This window comes from Sinohyriopsis cumingii, unplaced genomic scaffold (genome assembly GCF_028554795.1).
Source record: "Sinohyriopsis cumingii isolate HCF-2022 unplaced genomic scaffold, ASM2855479v2 utg002196l, whole genome shotgun sequence".
Taxonomy (NCBI): Eukaryota; Metazoa; Mollusca; class Bivalvia; order Unionida; family Unionidae; genus Sinohyriopsis; species Sinohyriopsis cumingii.
Window position 1 is genome coordinate 43389 of NW_028316153.1, and position 21783 is coordinate 65171.

The following is a 21783-nucleotide window of genomic DNA, read 5'->3' on the forward strand; positions in this document are numbered from 1 at the left end:
TTATTATACAGCATGACCCTGCTATAACACAGTAGTTGGGAGCCATAGAACCCGACCATGTTATAGACCGAACCCTGTTATAAGCAACCATGTCAGTTAGTTGAAGTTATGATGCATCTACCCCAACAAATTTCTGGGGTGGGGGATAGGTAATAAATGCGGGCGGTAAAATACATGCTTCATTGGCAGTCACAGTGTGACCCTGCTATAACACTGTAGTTGGGCGCCATAGAACCCAAATGTATTAAAGACTGAACCGTGTTATAAGCAACCAGGTCAGTTAGCTGAAGAAAATGTACCCAAAAAAATTGTGAGGGGTGTAGGTAATAATTGCAGGCAGTAAAATATGTGATCAGACACTAGACAGAAATTGATCAAATATGATAGAATACATCTTAGCATAAAGACATTAAAATTTATACAAATGATATTGATTTGCCATCAGATGTGGGTGCCATTACTAAAAATAGAAAAAGCTTTTCAATGACTTATTCAGTAACAACAGAGTCCAGTTGAATGAAACTTGACAAAAAGTATCCTGGCATGAAGATCTTTCATGATTATATGAAGTCCCCCCCACCACAAAAAAAAAAAGTATGCACATATCCTATTGAACTGGTATTAAATAAGGGTAGGTATTTTTTTGTGAAACATAGTATACATTATAATGATTAGTACATACATTGTACTAAGTGCTCCAAGAACTGGGCTAAATTCTATTTTTTTTATACCCAGAGGCCAAAAAGTGCTAGGGTCAGCAACAAAAAATATAAATGGTCAGCCAGCTGGAAAAGAACAATCTTTTTCCCTGATCTACCTTCAAATATGGCTGCTGTTATGAAAGAGTAGAAAAACTTTGAGTAATTTATTCTTAATTACTGCTCTTTAGAATTCAACCAGATTTGACCAAAATAGTCTTTACCTAAAAGCCTTCCAGATTAACATACAAAATGCCATTCTGCCATAAAATATGGCTTTCATTACCAAAAGTAGAAAAACATAAATACAACTTCATCTAAAACATTAAGCTCAACAAAATTTGGTCAGCTTTGACACAGTTCTGATTTGTGATGGTGGGGGTCTTTATATGTTGGACAAATGATGCTATGTGGAATGAAATAATGAAATATGGATGAAGATAAAACAAGCAGCAACCTTGAAACATTTGTGTTTATAACATTCGGAATCAACAATAACACTGGAGAAATTTTAACAGAAATCATTCTACTCACACAGATTTTGTGACTAACTTTGCCTTAATATATAGATGACCTGATTAGATTTTCAAGCCACCAGTTAAATTTCTGGAAGTTATTTTTGTACCTAATCTTCTTTTTGTAGTTTGCATTGGGGGCATATATGTTTTGCAAGCAAAAATAAAGTTAAGAGTTGGGCTTGATTTCACAAGAAATAGTAAATTATGTTATTGTTGCTCTTATAGTTATTTACTGCTATTTTGTACACAATAACTTGAGATTTTCTGTATCATTGGCTAATAATCCAAGATGTTTTTTATATATAACTTCTACAAATTTGCCCAGATTTAAAATATTTAAATTATATTTTAAAAAATCCCAATTTAAGTGAGTATTAATGATAAATTTCAGCCCCTGGTATCAAACATATTTTTTTGTTGTCATCAGGGAGTGAGTTTGATGATGAGGAAGAGGAAATGGGGAGTGGGGAGGAAGACAGTGATGATTCCTGGACCATACAGGAAGAGTTCACATCAGAACTCATTCTCAGGTACAACACAGAATATTTCTCCATGTAGCCTTTAGCATACATGCCAACGAGTACTTTGTTTTTCATCAAAATTATGTTTTGCTCTATGCTTTATATGGATTACACCTTTATTGGTACATGAAAAAAAGGAAATAATAATAAATTAATAAAAAGTTGGGGGGTCTTCATTTTTTTTACCTCTTAGATGGCCTAGTGGTTAGAGCATCCATCTTGGATGCAGGAGGTCATAGGTTTGATTCCCAGCCGAGTCATACCAAAGACTTACAAAAATGGTACTAACAGCTGCCTTGCTTGGCGCTCTGCATTAAGAGGCTAGTGTTACGACTGGTCGGCCTGGTGTCAAGATAATGTGACTGGGTGGGACATCAAGTTGCATGTCTGCAGCATGCTGCCCCAGTGCTAGACGTCACTATCACACTGCAGACATCGAAGTGATATAACTGAATTTTTTTTAAAGCTACGTTAAAAAAATCCAAATCACAAATCACACACTTCATTTTTTTAATCATCTTTTTAATTCCACTCATATGAATTTGAGAATATTCTTGAAAAGGTGATTGCTGCATAAGAATAATGTAAGAGTACTTTCCTTATTTCATATCTGTCGCAATTGTATATGAACTGTTTACAAGAAAATGGGTTTCTTCAAATGTGAACTTTGCTTAACAGAATCATATTTTGATAAGCTAGTTAGGTAGTAAACCAGTCTAAACCTTTAAACCAGATGTTAAATGAAATACATTATGGTGCAAATTGTGAATGTTATATGATGAAACATTTTAGAGCACAATGATTTTTTCAAACTTCTAAACATATCAGATCAGATAAAAGGACAAATCAATGTCACTTTACAAACTTAAAAAAAAAAATTTAAGAGTTATGTAATACAGCACTCTGAGCACCCCGTATTTACCGCATATGTTGGGACACAATAAAATAATTATTTTTTTTCCTGTCCCAGAACTTATGGTGAAACATTTTTTTCACTTTGGTCATATGTCCCAAGACTTGAGAAACGAAATAAATTTGTATTGCATTTGTGCCCCCCCCCCACTGCACGTCGCAATAAAATAGATAAATAAAACGCTTAATTGATAATAAAAAGAAAGAAACTAACCTTGTGTTATCATTTATTCCTTTTTTCAACATGAGCATTAAAGAATAAAATATTTCCACAAAATCTGTATAAGTAGCATAGGCTTCCATACTGTAGCGTGTATCAGTTATGTCCGATACCACACACCATGTTGTTAATTGACATGTACACTGAGAAACAATTGTGTGTGGTTGTGCTAAAGGTTTGAACATGTTATCCGACTGAAAACTGGAGCCAACAAAATCGCATACAAGAGGGAAATAGTCAACTGATATCTTGAAGATGACATTCACACATGACACGGTGTTGGATGCAAAATAATCAAGATTGAATTATATCCAGGTCTACTGTATGACAATATCTCGCAAAACAAATCATCATTTGAAAACACATACACTTGAGTGCAAGTGACAGTCTTTTCACCAGCTAGGGTTACATAATTATCCTTACCATGCCAAGCACATATAAGCCCTGGTGGTAAATAAACATGACTGGCAGAAAGCAGCTAACTCCTTCTTTGAACCTACCGACAGGACATCAAAGACAAAAGGTTATTTTTATTACAAAGCAGGCAATCTCAGAAGCCGACCCCGGTTACTTTATTTTGTAAAGGATATCAATACAAAGGTTATTTTATTGCTAAGCAAGCCGACATCGGAAGTTGACTATGGCTTCTGTGAAGTGAGCCGATTTTTTTTAATTTTTATTTTTGAATATACAAAGACGGCCGAGATATGGAAGCATACTTGGGTTCCTTTTCAACTGTATTCACGGGAATTTTGAAAATAAATTGAAACAATGAAAAAAATTTAAAGTGACACAATATAGTGCTTTGTGCACAGATGTCGATGACCCAGCGTCACCCAGAATATTTGGAGAAAATAAAATCATGTGATGAATTCGTTAAGGCCAGAAGAGAACTATACTGTATGCCAGTATCTTGCAAATAAAAATCATTATTTTAAAACACATTCACTTGAGTGCAAGTGACAATCTTTTCGCCAGCGCGGGTTACATAAGTATCATTAATATTTACCCACAGACATCAGTGCACCTTTGTATTAATTATTACTAAAGATGCCAAGCACATATTAGCCCTGGTGGTAAATAAACACAACTGCAGCCAGCAGTAAACGTCTTTGAACTTGCCGACAGGACATCAAAGACAAAGGTTATTTTTATTACAAAGCAAGCCGACGTTGGAAGCCGACTTTGGACTCGGAAGCCAAATTTTTTTAAAGGATATCAATACAAAGGTTATTTTATTGCAAAGCAACCTGACCTCAGATGCCGACTACTGGATTCTTTTAAGTGTGCCGATTTATCTTTTTCAGCTTTGAATATACAAAGACGGCCGAGATATGGAAGTTAACTTTGGTTCCTTTTCAACAGTATTCACAAAAAGTTTGACAATAAAGTAAAACAATGGAACAGTTTTTAAAGTTGCACAATATAGTGCTTCATGCGCGAACATCGATGAACCAGCATCATCCAGAAGATTTGGAGAAAATAAAATCATGTGATGAATTTGTGATGCCCAGAAGAGAAACAGATCATTTCGCCGACAATATGATCATTAACATGGATGAAACTCTAGTGTACTTTGATCGCATTCCTGGATGGACTGACGATAAGATGGACATCAAAAGTGTGAGAATTAGCAAGACTAGTGCAGATTTGAAAAAAATTTTCCTTTTGTTCTTGCAGTTTCCACTTCAGGTGGTGTGTTGCCTCCAACAATTTTTCACGGTATGAGAAAGTTAAAAAAGTATTCATGTACCAAAATAATAGACCGTACGTGTGCAGGAGAAGGGTTGTGTTAATGAGATGCTGCTGCAGTGGATTAAAGAGTTTTATCTCAAATACAGTTTTATATTTAAAAAATAAAATTTCAGTTGGATTGCAATTTCCGACATGTAATTTTCGAATGATTTAAAAGGTGTCCCACAACTTACGACTCGAAAAAAACGATGTGTCCCAGAACATACAGTGCACAAAAAAATTACTTTTAAAATTAATTTATGGTGTCCCAACAAATTCGGTGCCCCAACATATGCGGTAAATACGGTAACCATGATCATTGCAGAATTACAGTTACGATCATTGAGCAGAAGTTACACAAGTAGACTGGTTGATATGAATGCTGAATATAAATAACCTTTCAGTAAGTTTGTGTTTGTAATCTGGTTCTAATCCATATGAATGTTTCCTTTTGTGAAAAGAATTATGACCAGCTGAAGAACCAGGTTGGTAGTAAAAATCTGTCTTTTTCATATATTTATGTTGTAATTCTGGCATGTAATATATTGATTACGCTTTTTACATCCAAATACGTGTTTTTTGCCTCTTATAATAGCAGTAATTATGCTTATAATTCTTGGGAGATTGGCATATATGCATTGGGGTGGATATCACCAAAATTTTCATATTGCATATACAGGTCAGTGTATTGTAATACTTATTACAAAATCCTAGGGAGATTTATAGAAGACAGTTAAAAATAATTTTAATGAGAAAACAAGTCAGAGTTCCATGTTATAGGTGGATGAGTTTGAGCAACATGTGATAGGCTACTATTCATTTTGCATTTTCACAACTCAGGACACAGTTGTGGATTAGTCTGAACTACATGCTATAGGCTACTGCTTAATTCACATTGTCTTGACTTGCTGTATTGGCAACTTAAGTACAAATAAGATGAGTTAATGCCAACATTTTGTCTTAAAATCAAGGAATGTATTATTACAATTTAATTTTATCCACCTTGCTAGATTTTTCTTTTCTTCATTCAAGTATCTGTGTCACAGAATGACATTATTCGTCATGGTGGGAAGCATTTACTGTTAAAAACAAATCCCTTCTTGTAATCTCTTGGTTAAATTGTTTTTTGTTGTTTTGCAGTATGGTGAACAATGTGAAGGAAGGAGAAGGAGACAAGCCATTTGTATGTCCTGTCCCTGGCTGTAAAAAAAGGTACAAGAACGTGAATGGAATTAAATATCATGCCCGAAATGGACACAGGAAAGATACCAGGTATATAAAATACAGTCATTTAAATGTGTTAATCAGGCAGTCAGGTAAAGAACTTGTTTGCTTAGAAAGCCATGTAATTTTAAAGTTGGTTTAACTTTATGTTTTTCCTTTGAGCCACTGATATTTATAAGTCTATGTGTAATATAATGTTTTGAAAAAAATTGTAACTTGTCCAAGTACTATGTAGAACAAGTCATGGTATTTAAACATGTGTAGAACAAGTCATTGTTATGTATAACAATAACATTATTATGAAAACTCCTGCATTCACTAGACTAAGTTAAGATTTCCATGTAGAATATCATTGCACCAGTAATATCATCACTTACCATATTTCCAGGACAACAAATATAAATTTCCAAGAAAGTCATGTCAGAAATCTCCTTACATTCACTACACACTTCGAACCCAGTATTGTACTGCACAGTAGAGTACAATTGTCAACCATAGAGCGTTTTCTAAATCAGATTTGATGAAAGTTAAAAGTTCACAATATAAAAGATATTGATTACTTATTGTTATTTTCATATGACATCCACTGATTAAATGTGATAATACAGTATAAATATCAAATGTTTTTATGTTTCAATTTTCTTATGTGTAGAACTTGTGTAATTAGATTTCAATTTTCATCTCATTGTCTCATTAACATAAATTCATATTAATGTGTGTATTTATAAACAAGAGAATATTTTCTAGCCACTCATTGTGCAATACTTCTAACATGTAACAATTGTAACATTTTTTTTCTTTATTTCTTATTTTCTAAGAGCAGCATATATAGCTAGATTCTACTTAGAAAATTATTCATATTTTCATAAGAGTACCAAACCTGGTGACCTTTACATAATGTGAAATTCAATTATATTACCTGATTAATATATGTTGAATCTGCTAATAATATTGAAAAATGCAGGATTATTTTATATTTGAAAATTTTTGGATAAGAAAAATACTCTATATCTGTGTTTCTACCAAGACAGACATTCCCAGTAGCAGGGTTACATTAATACAACCCCTTGACTGGGATTTTCTTGTCTAAGTGCAAACTCTAACATAGATTCTGTAAGTCTCACTTGTGATGCATGAGCAAGGCATACATAACATTTGTATCAACAGCATTGTTGTTGTTGTTGCTGGCATATATGTTGGTGTTTAGTTTCTGTGACACTACTACATGCACAGTTATGAAACCTTGATGAATGCATTCACCATGGAGGGCACTATGTATTGAAGTCAAAAGGAGGTCATTATGACCTACCTTCATGTTCCATTCACTTTGCTGGGTATTTGAAAGATGCCTTGTTACAACAGATGAGACATAGCGTTCTTTGGAAATCTTGTTTGACTACGGGTTCTTATCTACCTTAATTCATTAATAGAAGGGTACCCAGAACCTAGATTTCAGCAGCCCTTTGGAACACAGTGAAGTAGTTCATTTCCAGTACACAATTAAAAGAGCCTTCTTGAACAAATAAATGGCCCTTAAAACAACATTTTACCATGGTTTTCATGGTGTGGGGTCAAAAAGTGCATGGCAACTACCAAATATTAAACCAGTCATTCAGAAAAGTAGGTATAGATTTACGTTGGGATCCGCTGAATCAAGCAGGATTACAGCACTGGCTAGAGTGGGGCTAGTGCCCATGATGATGATCATTCACTGAATTCAGAATCCTGTTCCTTAGCCACAATGTCATGTAGATTGAATGAATGAACTGCAACATTTATAGGGAGTTGTGCATAGAGACGTTGTAATCTTATGATGGGGGCATTTGTTGCTGCAAGTCAGGTGCTTTCATTCAGGCAATTAAAATGTATCAAAATGTTGTCTTCGAATTGATGTTTTAGGGGCCTTGTCATTGGAAATAATTTTGTCCTCAATTTTCAGAATCCAGAAGGCTTACAAGTGTAAATGTGGCAAGAGCTATAAGTCTGCACAAGGCCTTCGGAATCACAGTGTTACCCATCACACAGCCACAGAATTCCTCACCCTTAAAGCCACACCACTTCCAGTGGTCACAGCAATGCAGTTTCACCAAACTAAACCCTTGGCAGTGTCCACCAGCTCACCAGTTGGTCAGGTGTCACCACTGACAAGCAACACAATGACATTACAGACTCCTGTGTTCACAATTCCTGTATCCTCAGCCCCATCCTTGCTGATAGCTGCATCCAGTACTAATCCTATCACCATGACAACAGACAAGATAAGCAGTGTCCAGAAACAGATCTCCATAGCAACCCCAAGCATGCATCTCCTTGCCCACCCAGTGACCTCAGTTTTACCAACCTCAGGCATGGAGCAGTTGACAGCAAAATAGATTAGCTATGGATCTCTTCTGTTAGAAAGAAGTAAAAATTAGTGAAATTTAATACAGCAAGGAAGAAAGGATCATGTAAGGAGAATTTAAAATAAAAAAGATTTCAGTGTGTAAAGTGGAGAAAAAGTTGGAAATGATTTACATTCTTATTGACATGTGATGTACAATGTTAATTTGCATAACTGTTGTTGTTAATAACTGTGAATATTTATTTAAATGTAATAGAGAATATAACTTAAGTGCATGTGGAGCCTAGATCTTTAATTATATATAGTGAGCATTTTGTATAGGCTACTATAACCTTGATCTCTTTTGGTAACTATTTTGTGTAAGAAAGTTTAACATTGATCACTCTTAATAACAGTATAACTTTTAAAGTGTACAATATGAAGGCTGCCTTGTACTGGGTACAGTATGAAGGTTGCCTTGTACTGAAGTGCAGTATGAACATTTTCTTACACTGGAGTGCAATATATGGGGTGCTATGTAATTGATCAGTGATGTCAAATATAGACTAGGTTGTCTAAAATTGGGTGCAGTATGAAGGTTGCTTTATACTGGTGTGCAATATCAGCACAACTATTTAATTGATAAGTGTGAGCAAGGCTGCTTTTTGTATGGACGCAATATGAGAGTTTTAAATTAGTGTGATGTATCAAGGTTTTCTTATACTGGGGTGCATTATGAAAATTGTCTTACGTTGGAGTGCAGTATGAAGGTTCCATTTTATTGGAGTGCATTGTGAGGGTTCCCTTATACTGGGGTGCAGTATGATGGTTGTCTTACATTGGAGTGCAGTGTGATGGTTCCCTTATAATGGGGTGCAGTATGATGGTTGTCATACATTGGAGTGCAGTTTGAGGGCTTCATTATACAGGGATGCAGTATGAAGGCTCCCTTATTCTGGGGTGAAGTATTAGCAAAGTTAAATGATTGATAAGCGACAGGAATTATACATTATGATTTGCATGGTCTATTTGAATTAGGATCATTATGTATTTTTTATAGTCAGCAAAGAGAATTATGATACTAATAATGTGCTAAATAAATTAATATTTAAATTTCAAACTTCTACACTCTTTCTGTACTATTAGAGACTTTGTTATACAGACATATGGTATAAAGAATTTGCACTTTTGCACTCGGCAGTTTGGCACATGCTTTTTGGCAGTGTGATTGTTATTTATAATCTGATCCTTACAATGACAACTTTTCCATTGAAATAGAATGTTAACTCATTTGGATGATATGTTGACAGTTTTTCCATTTTTTAAATATTTACATTAAAAACATCCACCATAACAAAATCTGAATAGTTGTATAGCTTCATATTAATACAAAATACAGATAATGTACCTTTATATATGTCTGCATTGTTTGGTTATTACTTGTCCTTAAGTGCCATCTCGGCACTATACTTTTTTACTGATGTTATTTTTACTCAAGTGACTCAATTTAGTCAGTAATATACCATAGAATTCTTTTTCATAAAACCTTGCCTTGTGGATTCTTTGTTATAATGTTTTCACATGCATTTTTGTCATAACTTAATAGTAATGCAGTAGTAAACAACAACTAATACTAATATTCTTATCACAATTCAATAGCAGTTCAGTAGTAAAGGACAATTCATGCTAAATATTCCTTTCACAATTAAATAGCATTTCAGTAGTAAAGGATGATTCAGTAGTAATTCAGTAGTAAGGGACAGTTCACTAGTAATTGAATAAATAGTAAAGTACAGTTCTTACTAATATATTCTCATCATAATTCAATAGCAATTCAGTAGTAAAGAACAATTCATACTAATATTCTTATCACAGTGCAATAGCAATTAAGTAGTAAAGGACAATTCATACTAATATTAGTAGATTAGGACAGTTCAGTAGTAATTCACTAGAAAAGAACAATTCAGAAGTAATTCAATAGAAAAGGACAATTCAGTAGTAATTCAACAGAAAAGGACATTCTGAATAATCTGCTTCATGTGGTCTACCTGTGTTATGCAAGGTTAAATCACTTTGTGCACAACTGGCATGCATTCAGCAACACAAATTTGCATTCTGTTAAGATGGGACGTTGTGGAGGAGTCGATAGTAATTTTTAATAATCATCATTACTAATACTTATATATGTATGTATTTTGTGTAGAGTTTTTTCAATATGTGTGTATTTTTGAAAGATGTTACATTTGGATGTGTATTTTGTGTAAATTTGGCAGGCATTTAGAGCAGCCCGATTTTCTGGGTTTTTTTCTTCCTTTTCCAACTTTTTTTCTCAGACACACTATTAATTCCAAAATGGCCCTACTTTACCAACATTTAAAAAAAATTATGTTGATATAAGATAAAAATTTGCAGTTTTACCAACCCTTCTTTGAGAGGTGTCTTTTTTGCATCTCAGAACTTTTCCTCTCAGTATATTTCCACAGTATTGTTTTTAATAGAAATAAAGATGAATGTTTAAGGAGATAGAAGAAACTTCGACAACAGAAACAGTGTATGGGCAAGAGCATGCTTTTATTTATGAACTTAAGGTTTTTTTTTATAGTAATTTACAATAACTGCATGCTGGTTTTTTTTTTTGTATTATACAATATCCAGATTTTTTTAACTTTTTCTCTGTACACCTCTCCCTTGTTAACTCGTGCACAACAGGGTCCACAAACATAGACTGCACTGTAAGTGAGGCGCGAGTTACCGAGGGACCTCCAAAAATTGATAAACATCGCTTTGACATCGAGAAAACCGGGGGGGTGGGCGGCGGCATTAATGACTGAATCCTCATTTTACAATCGAGTTGATAATAATTTTTAATAATGCGCTTTTTCTAATGAAGTTATTCGTTATTCTGTTTAAATAAATTTTTTTTATTTAATTTGTATTTATTTATTAAAGTACTGCCTCCAGTTGGCGTAAGTGACATTTTCATTGATCAAAATTTCCTTACATATCATTAATTGCAGTGTACTAAGAATGTCATTTGGAAAGAAAATGTAAAATTTTGTATGAGTTATTTTTTAATTTGATATTTCAGTGTTGATTCAAATTTACATGTCTTAGCTACCTTTTTCAACAATAAAACGAGTGATACATCAGAGTTTCCATTACCAATTTTGATCGCAATTTTCTTAAAGTTAAAAAAATAGGGATAATTTTTTTGGGTATTTTCGGGTTTAAAAAGTGGGATCCATGCCTGACACCGTATTATAAGTTGGTGCGTGGGTTATCAAGGGAGTGGTGTATTTTTTATCTTTGTCTCTACTTTTTCTTAAAGGGATGCTGGAAAGACTGAGTTTGTTAGAATAATGTTTGTTTATATGAGCTTATACAGTGTGAATGCAAAACAACTTACTTGATAATTAAAGTGCATGTTTGCATTTGTTTAGTTTTGTCTGATCAAGTTTTTTATTAGCATTTTGTTTGACCATTACTTGTATTTGATTAGAATGCAAAAAAATTTCAAACGATCTCTGTTGAAATTATGCGTGATATTTTCATTAATGTAAAGTGTGCAAATAACTTATTTATAAGTGTATTAGTGTGCAAATAACTTATTTATAAGTGTATTACCTTTGTTGCTATTGAGCTTGTGTTTCACTTTAAAAAATGAACAAAAGATTTGTAATGGTATCAGTTTTACATTTTCTTACATAGCAAAGATGTAATCAAACATTTTCTGAAAAAATTTAAGTAAGGCTATTTTACAAATTTATATTTTGAGAATAACTGTTAATATATTTAATTTAGTTTTAAGCCTATTATGTAAGTTTCTATGACTACTTATTTTGCTTAAATTTAACAGCTTTACTGTATGACTTCACTGTTTCTATGAAATTGTTTTAAAATAACAGACTACTGTTCAACATATTAGGTTTATGGGCTATAGCTTTGTCTACAAAGATGCAGCATGTGAGAGTTCTATCTCAGTACCTAAGATAAGTCTTTGAAGTACTTTGTTTTTTCTGTACTTTGGAAAATATGAGCATCTGTGTGACTATGAATAAGACCATGATTCAAAACCCAGTATTTTAGAATTTTGATAACTGTTGACAAAAAAAATTAATAAATATAAAGAAATGGCAAATAGGATCATCAGATGCAGTGTTGCTAAATAGAAATAAAGAGAAACACAATTACTTGTTATCTCATATCGGCCAGTTGCTTAAATATTGTGCTTGGTATAAACATATAGGGGTTAGCTGAAAGCATGAATCAGCAATGCATGAAATATTCACCAATACCATTTTAGATACTTCAGAACTGATAAGCAATGAGTGTTAGGATAAAAAAAAACTATGGGCAAGTGGTTTAAATTATGAATAGGACATGGGACAGCTATAGATAGAAATTTGTGTTGGTAAATAGGACATGGGACAGCTATAGATAGAAATTTGTGTTGGTAAATAGGACATGGGACAGCTATAGATAGAAATTTGTATTGGTAAATAGGCCTGGTTTCTCCAAAACAGTTTGAGGCCTTAACAAATGCAATACCAAAAGTCTGCTTTTAGTTCATTATTGACAACCAACGTTTTGGAAAGGCTACAGATATGAGTTCACATACCACCCATTTATTAGTCCATCTAATAGTCATTTCTGCCTTGTAACTTTCAAGCCATTTGTGATTAAGGAATGAAACTGGGTATACTTGCACATCATCATTAGAAAGTATGTTGCATACAAAAACGAAGGTCCTATTTTCATGGTCAGGTGCTTGGCACAGTATTGTATTTCCCTTCCATGACACTTTTTTTTTCTACTCTATGATTTTAGAGCTGTTTGAGAAAGTGATGAAACTTTTTGTTTACTGCTAAATCATTGCTGAAAGCTGTGTCATTGGGTTCTATATTCCTGATGCAGGTCATGGATCAATAGAGTAATTTTCTGTTACTCTTTCATTTCCATTCTATAATGTAAAAGCCATTTGAGATTAAGAGATAAAGCTTTGTGTACTTGTACTCCCCTGTTAGAACATATAGCAAATACCACATTGGGGTCTCCAATGTTTTTCATTATTTTTTTCAATTTCTACCTACTCTCATTTTGATTGTATAACTTCAGTGTCGTATAAGATTAGAAAATGTGCTGTAAACTATGGCTGGATTCCTGTCACCATGGTCATAGTTATGACTCCATCTTTTTATCTTCAGGATTAAGGTTATTATCATTTTTTATCACAGTATAACTTGAACTGTTTGAGATTTAAGGGATGAAACTTCGGCCTGTGTTGTAAAGGTCTATGTCACAATTTGAGATTCAGGGATTATAGGTCGGTGTCACAGTTTGAGATTAAGGGATGAAACTTTGGCTGTGACTGTGTTGTAAAGGTCTATGTCACAGTTTGAGATTCAGGGATTAAAGGTCAGTGTCACAGTTTGAGATTAAGGGATGAAACTTGGGGCTGTGTCGTAAAGGTCAGTATCACAGTTTGAGATTAAGGGATGAAACTTTGGGCTGTGTTGTAAAAGTCAATATCACAGTTTGAGATTAAGGGATAAAACTTGGGGCTGTATTATAAAGGTCGGTGTCACAGTTTGAGATTAAGGGATGAAACTTGGGGCTGTGGTGTGTTGTAAAGGTCAGTATCACAGTTTGAGATTAAGAGATGAAAGTTAGTTAACTTTGAAACATTTTGCTCCTGATGGTGTAATGTTTTTTAAGATTGAGGGATGACAATTGGATTACATTAAAACATTGGTGTCCTATCTTCAAGGTCAGAGTCATTGTCTAGCGAGTTAAATTTTCCGTTATTCTTTATTTTCCATTCTGTAATTTTAGAACCATTTGAAATGAAGAGGTGAAACTTGGTAGAGTTAATGTTTTTTTACTGTACTTTATTTTCCACTCTTTAATTTTAGAACCGTTTGAGATGAAACTTGGTATAACTAAGTTTAAAGGTCCATGTCACATGTCAGTAATTGACTTTTGTCACATTTTTCCTTCTGCTTTTTAACTTGAGAGGTTTTTAGGGTAAATTGATGAAACTACATAGTTGTATAGAAAATGGTTTGCATTCTACATTTAGGGTTCTTGTCCTCACTGTAAAAGTCACAAGTCAATGTTTTTAGGTTTCTGTTGTTTCTGCTTTATATCATACAAGTTGTTTTAAGTACAGGGATGAAACATAGTACACACAGGCTTCTCAGTTTGATGGCATCTTGTGTATCATAGTCCAGGCTTTATCTTCAGTGTTAAGGTTAATGGTCAGTATTTTTTGGCCGTAAGTCTTCAGTTGTAGTGAAAACCATGCAGGTGTACATACAGCTGGAATGTCATTGTCATACTATGTGTTAATACAGTACAGCAGCCTTTGGATGGCTTTCCTTCATTATACATTTTTATATTGTGTTAATACAGTACAGCAGCCTTTGGATGGCTTTACTTCATTATACATTTTGGTTTTCCTTGATTAAACATTGTCATACTACATGTTAATACAGTACAGCAGCCTTTGGATGGCTTTGCTTCATTGTACATTTTTATATTGTGTTAATACAGTACAGCAGCCTTTGGATGGCTTTACTTCATTATATACATTTTTATATTTTGTTAATACAGTACAGCAGCCTTTGGATGGCTTTACTTCATTATACATTTTGGTTTTCCTTGATTACACATTGTCATACTACATGTTAATACAGTACAGCAGCCTTTGGATGGCTTTCCTTCATTATACATTTTTATATTGTGTTAATACAGTACAGCAGCCTTTGGATGGCTTTCCTTGATTTTACATTTTGGTTTTCCTTGATTACACATTGTCATACTACATGTTAATACAGTACAGCAGCCTTTGGATGGCTTTCCTTCATTATACATTTTTATACTGTGTTAATACAGTACAGCAGCCTTTAAATGGCTTTCCTTCATTATACATTTTTATACTGTGTTAATACAGTACAGCAGCCTTTGAATGGCTTTACTTCATTCTACATTTTCATACGTGTTAATACATTACAGCAGCCTTTAAATGGCTTTCATTCATTATACATTTTTATACTTTGTTAATACAGTACAGCAGCCTTTGGATGATTTTCCTTGATTATACATTGTCATACTACATGTTAATACAGTAAGAAGCCTTTCAATGGTTTTCCTTCATCATACAATATCATTCTACATGTTGATATAGTACAGCAGCCTTTGACTTGTATTAAATTGTAGATACTGCAGTTTTTTGTGTGCTTTACATATGTATATTTATATGTTATTTATTGTATTTTAATCAATGTGCAATAATCAAAATATTGACGGTATGATAACAGTGGTATATAATTGTACATTGCCACACATTTTTTGTGAGAGTTGTACTTTTTTGTCAGTGCATGCAAGTTGTTTTCTTTTTTTCTCAGTATTTATATTTACATTACACTCCCAAACAACATACATGGTGCAGTAATGTTGAGGCAATAGAAATGTCTTTAAACTTTCTTCTATATTGGCTTTTGATAAGTTGACTGTTGCACCTGTCAAACTTGTAGCAAGCAAATTCTATTTATCAGCTGACCATTATTATCACTGATTGGATGGGACTTACGTCATGATTATTTTGCAATTGCAGATTTTAAAAGTTATAACTTCATGCTTTGTATTCTTGAAAGGTTTGAAATCATAAACCTAGGCTCCAGAACATTGACAGTCTAAAGGTTCAATTAAAATTACCAGAATAATTCAGATATACCATTTTATTATAACCTTACCATCATCGTTTGCTTGTATAGTACTGAAATTACATTTAGGTGTAAATATGTCATATGTAAGCCAAAATATAATTCGTATGCTGGCATTGGTTGGACTATTATCAAACTTTGTAAAAGAACATAAAGAAGTTTCTGTTACTTCACTAGATCTGCTGATATGTCTTTTGTATTTGTGGAAAACCTTGACTTATATTTGGTTTTCTCTTGGTCTACAATAAAGGCAGTATTCATTGCAGACCTGCCAGCCTTTGCAATTTTGCAGTAAGTTTTATGAATATGACTCTTAAAATATAGACATACAGAATAAAGCAAAAATTAAGGAAATACAATTGTTTTGGTAAAATCCGGATACTGGCTTGTTCATGTTTGATTCAGATCCAGGTTTTGTAATAGATTAAGTGAAGTTGGTCAGGAAACCAGATTAACTTTGCAGGAGTACCTTGAAAACTTTAAACTGCACATATTTTGTGATGCAAAACATCTGCATGATCAAGCATATTATTTTTTTTTAGCGGTGTCCAATAAGCAAAAGTACACAGCAGAAGAAACAATAAACCTCTTAAGAAGTTTTAAAAGTCAGTACAGATGAATAAAAGGGAATGTTCATTTTCATGGAGAAAAGAGCAGGAAGCATAGCAAATACATTTAGTAGACATCATGTGTTGATTTGAGTATTGCACATAGCAAGAAAGATGATTGCTATAGTCAAAGCCCTTGTGAATTGTTTTTTTAAAAAAAAGATTACATCAAGTTGAAATATATTAAGAATGCTGTTGAGCTCCTTAGGGTTTTGAACTGCAGTTTGTGAAACAGGAGGTAATTAAAGTTCAAGTTAACTTTACAAACTTGTTAAACACCATGTTTACTGTCACTACGTCAGTCTTGAATCACAACTCTGGACTTTAAAATGCATGTTTTCTAGCTTAACAGTTGTAGTACTTAATATTTTGTTACAAATTGCAGAAAACTTAAGAAAAAGTTTGCCTTGCTGAAAATATCTTGTTAGAGTTGGCAGGTCTGACATGGTATGTGTCGTTTATGTCTGAAAAACCTCATCTTGGTATTCACATTGTCTACAGTAAATATAACCTATAAAGTGGTACACATCTATTTTGTATGTCTTTTGAAAACTTTGAGTTGAGTGTTTACATTTCCTGCATTGAATGTAGCAAGATAAATGTGAAGGGATACATTTTATATCCATCTGTATGGTTTTTATGCTCAGTCTGAAGATCAAAATGTTTCTGAGGTCATTGTTGACTTTAATGAGAAGACATCTACACTTATATTGCCTTTAATGAGGACAGCTACATGTGTATTGCTTTAATGAGGACAGCTACATTTATATTGCCTTTAATGAGGACAGCCACATTTGTATTGCCTTTAATGAGGACAGCTACATTTGTATTGTGTTTAATGAGGACATCTACATTTGTATTGTCTTTCATGAGGACAGCTACATTTGTATTGCCATTCATAAGGACAGCTACATTTGTATCATCTTTAATGAGGACAGCTACAGGTGAATTGCCTTATTGAGGACAGCTACATTTGTATTGCCTTTAATGAGGACAGCTACATTTGTATTGCCTTTAATGAGGACAGCTACATGTGTATTGCTTTAATGAGGACAGCTATATTTGTATCGACTTTAATGAGGACAGCTACATGTGTATTGCCTTAATGAGGACAGCTACATGTGTATTGCCTTAATGAGGACAGCTACATTTGTATCGACTTTCATGAGGACACCTACATTTGTATTGTGTTTAATGAGGACAGCTACATTTATTATGTCTTTAATGAGGACATTTGTATTGCCTTAATGAAGACAGCTGCATGTGTATAGCCTTAATGATAACAGCTATGTTTGTATTGTCTTTCATGAGGACAGCTACATTTGTATTGTCTTTAATGAGGACAGCTACATTTGTGTTGTGTTTAATGAGGACAGCTACATTTGTGTTGTGTTTAATGAGGACAGCTACATTTGAATTGTCTTTAATGAGGACAGCTACATTTGTATAATCCTTCATGAGAGTACAGTTACAGTTTTTCTTCTTTTATTTCAATGCAGTTCAGTTTCTGTGATAAAAAAGAATCTCATTTTTTTATTGTATGAGTAAGTATTTTGTATTTATAAATCACTCTTAAGTTCCAAGTCTTTGTAGAATTACTCTACAGGATTTATTTCTTGCCAAGTCACAAGGACAATTAGAGAATTTTGGTAAATGTTAATTAGTAGCTAGATCAGTTTTTTTAATTGTTTTTTTTTAATATGTTTTCATAACCTAGAACTGGTTTCTTTTTTTCAAATAAAATTGCCAATTCATTTATCATTTTGGTATCGGAGAAGGAACAACCCATTTTCTGTCTGATTTTTTTTAATCTTAAAATAGTGGTAATGTTTTTTTTTGTTGTGTATGCAAAAATATTTCATTGTTATATATAAAAATGGTGGAATAGGAAATTTATAATTCAATCATAGATAATGATTACCATAAAGAAGACAGTCATGTTAATGCTGTCTGCGTACTGGTATTCACAGAGTTCTCTCCCTTATATCACAATGGAAACATCCCAGTTGCAACAATTGTTTCAGGAAATAAAAAAAGAGAAATCTTTACGATGATGCAGTGCTAGGACAGAAGATAGCTATGGTCCATTTGAACCATTATCTACCTTAGGAATTTTCAGCAAGTCAGATGCTACCATTTATATGACAAAGAAATTTTGTAGACTTCTAAACTGTCTACATCATAGAATAAGAAATTAAACTATGTGTACAACTAAAACCACTGAAAACAATCGATGCTGAACAAGTTTAATGTTTCCTAAAATTATGTTTTCACTTAAGTTATATGGTTGAAATTTTGTCCTGGAAATGCTTAAAGTCCAGAAGCATCATTGGGGGTGGGGGGAAACCTGACTCCCCCTCCCCCCCTTCCACTCTCAGGGGTTGAATCCCACAGAACTATTAAGTGATTGTTTTATTTTTTCCCCAATCCATGTTTCTGGATCTGCCTATTACCAGTTGGCAGGTTCAAAATTCACATTTTGCATGCATATGCAGTAGGTACATGGATTACCAGTTAGTACACAGATTACCAGTTCATGCATAGGTTGCCAGTCAACTCACATAATATGGAAAACATCACACAGGTGCCCTTTTTATCAAAATGACAATGATTTTCCAAGATTACGTTATACAGCAGAATGTGGATAGCTTCAGTCTTCAAGTAATTGATTTAATTAGTGTGAGAGAACCATGATTCCAATCAGCATGGTCCAGTATAATTATCAACCCTCTGCCAGGTCTTACACACAGGTTAATATTTAAACATAAGATACAGCTTACTGTTTCAAGGTAACATTATTCTTCTGTAACTATTTAAACGAGAATGGCTTTTATATGTCTGCAGTTTGAATTTAGTAGAAATGAATTCAGTATCTGTATGAAGAAGAATGTTAGGTTCTGATTAATTTGTTTATTTTACTGTGAGTACTTTTCATTGAATGATTTAGTATTATGTGCAGGTTTGTCCAGTACTATGGCTCATTTGTTTATATTTTGCTACACTTTGTTCATTCTACACTATTTTGAGGCCTTTATGAAGCAGCTATTGCATGTGGCTGGCCCACCTATGTTTAATCATGCTTTGTTTTCATCTTAATCAGTTGTGTTTGGACATTTAGACACTGGCTTGTCTACACTCAGAATAAAAGTGTGTTAGATCCAGCATAATATTGTTTAAGCATCTTTGGTCATTTAGACACTGGCTTGTCTACCCTTGGAATAAAAGTGTGTTAGATCCAGCATAATATTGTCTTTAATGAGGACAGCATCTTTAGTCATTTAGACACTGGCTTGTCTACACTTGGAATTAAAATGTGTTAGATCTAACATAATACTTATGTGTCCTTGGTCATTTAGACACTGGTTTATCTACACTCAGAATAAAAGTGTGTTAGATCCAGCATAATATTGTCTAAGCATCTTTAGTCATTTAGACACTGGCTTGTCTGCCCTTGGAATTAAAATGTGTTAGATCTAACAAAATACTTAGTGTCCTTGGTCATTTAGACACTGGTTTATCTACACTTGGAATAAAAATGTTAGATTGATCATTTGGCAGTAATTTGTTATTTGTTCATTCATTCCAGCAATATTGTTATCAGACATTCAGCAGTTATATACAATTTTGTAAAATTGTAAAAAAAATTCATATATTTATTGGTATGGAAATAGTCACAGTGTTTAATCACACATCAACACAATCCTGGCTACATAGAGCTGAGTCAGTTAGGTACAAATAAAGGCAAAAAGAGTATAAATAAAGACAGAAAGGGTTAAAATCCGTAATATAATAAATCAGATTTCAAATGTACAAGACCTTCTCTGCTAGAACATGATGGATATGTTAAGAGGGCAAAGAGTTACCTCTGTTCATTTTCATTCAAGCTCTGCTTTGGATATAGTTGCAGCCATGAGCTTTGTCTTGAATAATCATCAGATTGCAAATGAAAGAAATTAACTATACTAAATGAGAAAATATATTTGGAAATTTTTTGTTTATATGGAAATTTCAAACCTTTCTAGTGGATCAGTTTACCTTTTAAATGGAGTCATTGCCACAATGTATATTTTTCATGTTCTATGTTTGCAAACTAGGTCAGAGATCAAGGAAGGTTAGTTTTTCAAATAGATTTGTCAAAAATATTGATAAATATAACAAGTAATGAGTTGTGCAACAATTTTTTTTTACTTTAAAGTAAAAATTGACTTCTAAATTTTGGATAAGTCAGGAAAGTATGAAAGAATTTCACACTGAAGTCTTAGATACATTATTGCCTGCAAATTGTACATACAAACTGAATTTCACAGATCAAAAGATGTTTAATAATTTTTTTAGTTTGTCGACAGTTTTGACTTGATTTACTTGATATCCCTGTCATACTTTGTAATGAATGAGCGTTACCTTACTGTCTTGTTCAACTTCTGTATCTCCCTTATTAATGTTTTAGAAATAATTTTTCAAGCAACCATGATTTGCTTCCATTTTTTCCTGTTGTACATTAAAAATAGGTGTCCTGTTGTGTTTAATTTCCATAAAAAACAACACAGTTATAAAACCAGTAAAGATATTACATTTTGTTGTATATTTTTAATAACTTTGGATCTTGCACGTCTTAAAATGGTAATGTATTTAGGAAATTTTTTATACAAGTGATACAAACATCTATAAACATAATGCATCAGTTGTACTAAATTCTTGTGCATGTAATCACTCACTGTTGCAGTTTCAGACATGCTTAAGTTTAGAAGAAAAAGGATATCATACATTGTCATGGAAACAAGTTTGTATTCCTATCCAGTGTTGAAAAGTATGTAAATGAGTGTTTCTTTTTCAGAAAATGTATATGCCCACTTGTTGTAAACAAAGGAAATTTGGCAGGCATATTTGTATGCATTTGCAGATGACCTGATTAAAGTTTTGTTTTACAGACATTTTTCAGTATAACCAAAATTTACAACCATTTGACAGAACTTTTTGATGAAAGAAAATCTTGTTTGCATAACAAAGATAAACACCACTTAAGGTGGACACGTTACATTTGGTAGTCATTTTTGCAAGCATCTGTAGGTTACTTGATTACCGGTAAGTTTGTATGACATTTTTTAGCATATATATAGCTTATAGAAGTTTTTTAACCTTTCTGTTCATTGACAGGGAATGCATAGTTGAGATAAGACCTTGTTTGTATTTGGGTTGCACATTTTTCCCATCTCATATAAATATAGGAGGTGGGAAAAATCTGCAACCCAAATTCAAACTAGTCTTTTGTCAAGGGCCAGAATATGTTGAACTCGGCATGAAAAT

The 21783-nt window shown here is 33.2% G+C and overlaps 1 protein-coding gene across 1 annotated transcript in view; it reads left to right on the forward strand.

The window, feature by feature from the left end:
• Positions 1-20029, forward strand: part of LOC149770954 (juxtaposed with another zinc finger protein 1-like) — a 42837-nt gene extending 22808 nt beyond the window's left edge. Inside the window, exons 4-6 of the mRNA XM_089948946.1 lie at positions 1644-1746; positions 5744-5875; positions 7767-20029. Coding sequence (XP_089805072.1) covers positions 1644-1746; positions 5744-5875; positions 7767-8199 — 668 coding nt within the window. The 3' untranslated portion in view covers positions 8200-20029. The remainder of the gene's footprint in view (positions 1-1643; positions 1747-5743; positions 5876-7766) is intronic.
• Positions 20030-21783: the final 1754 nt, after the last annotated feature.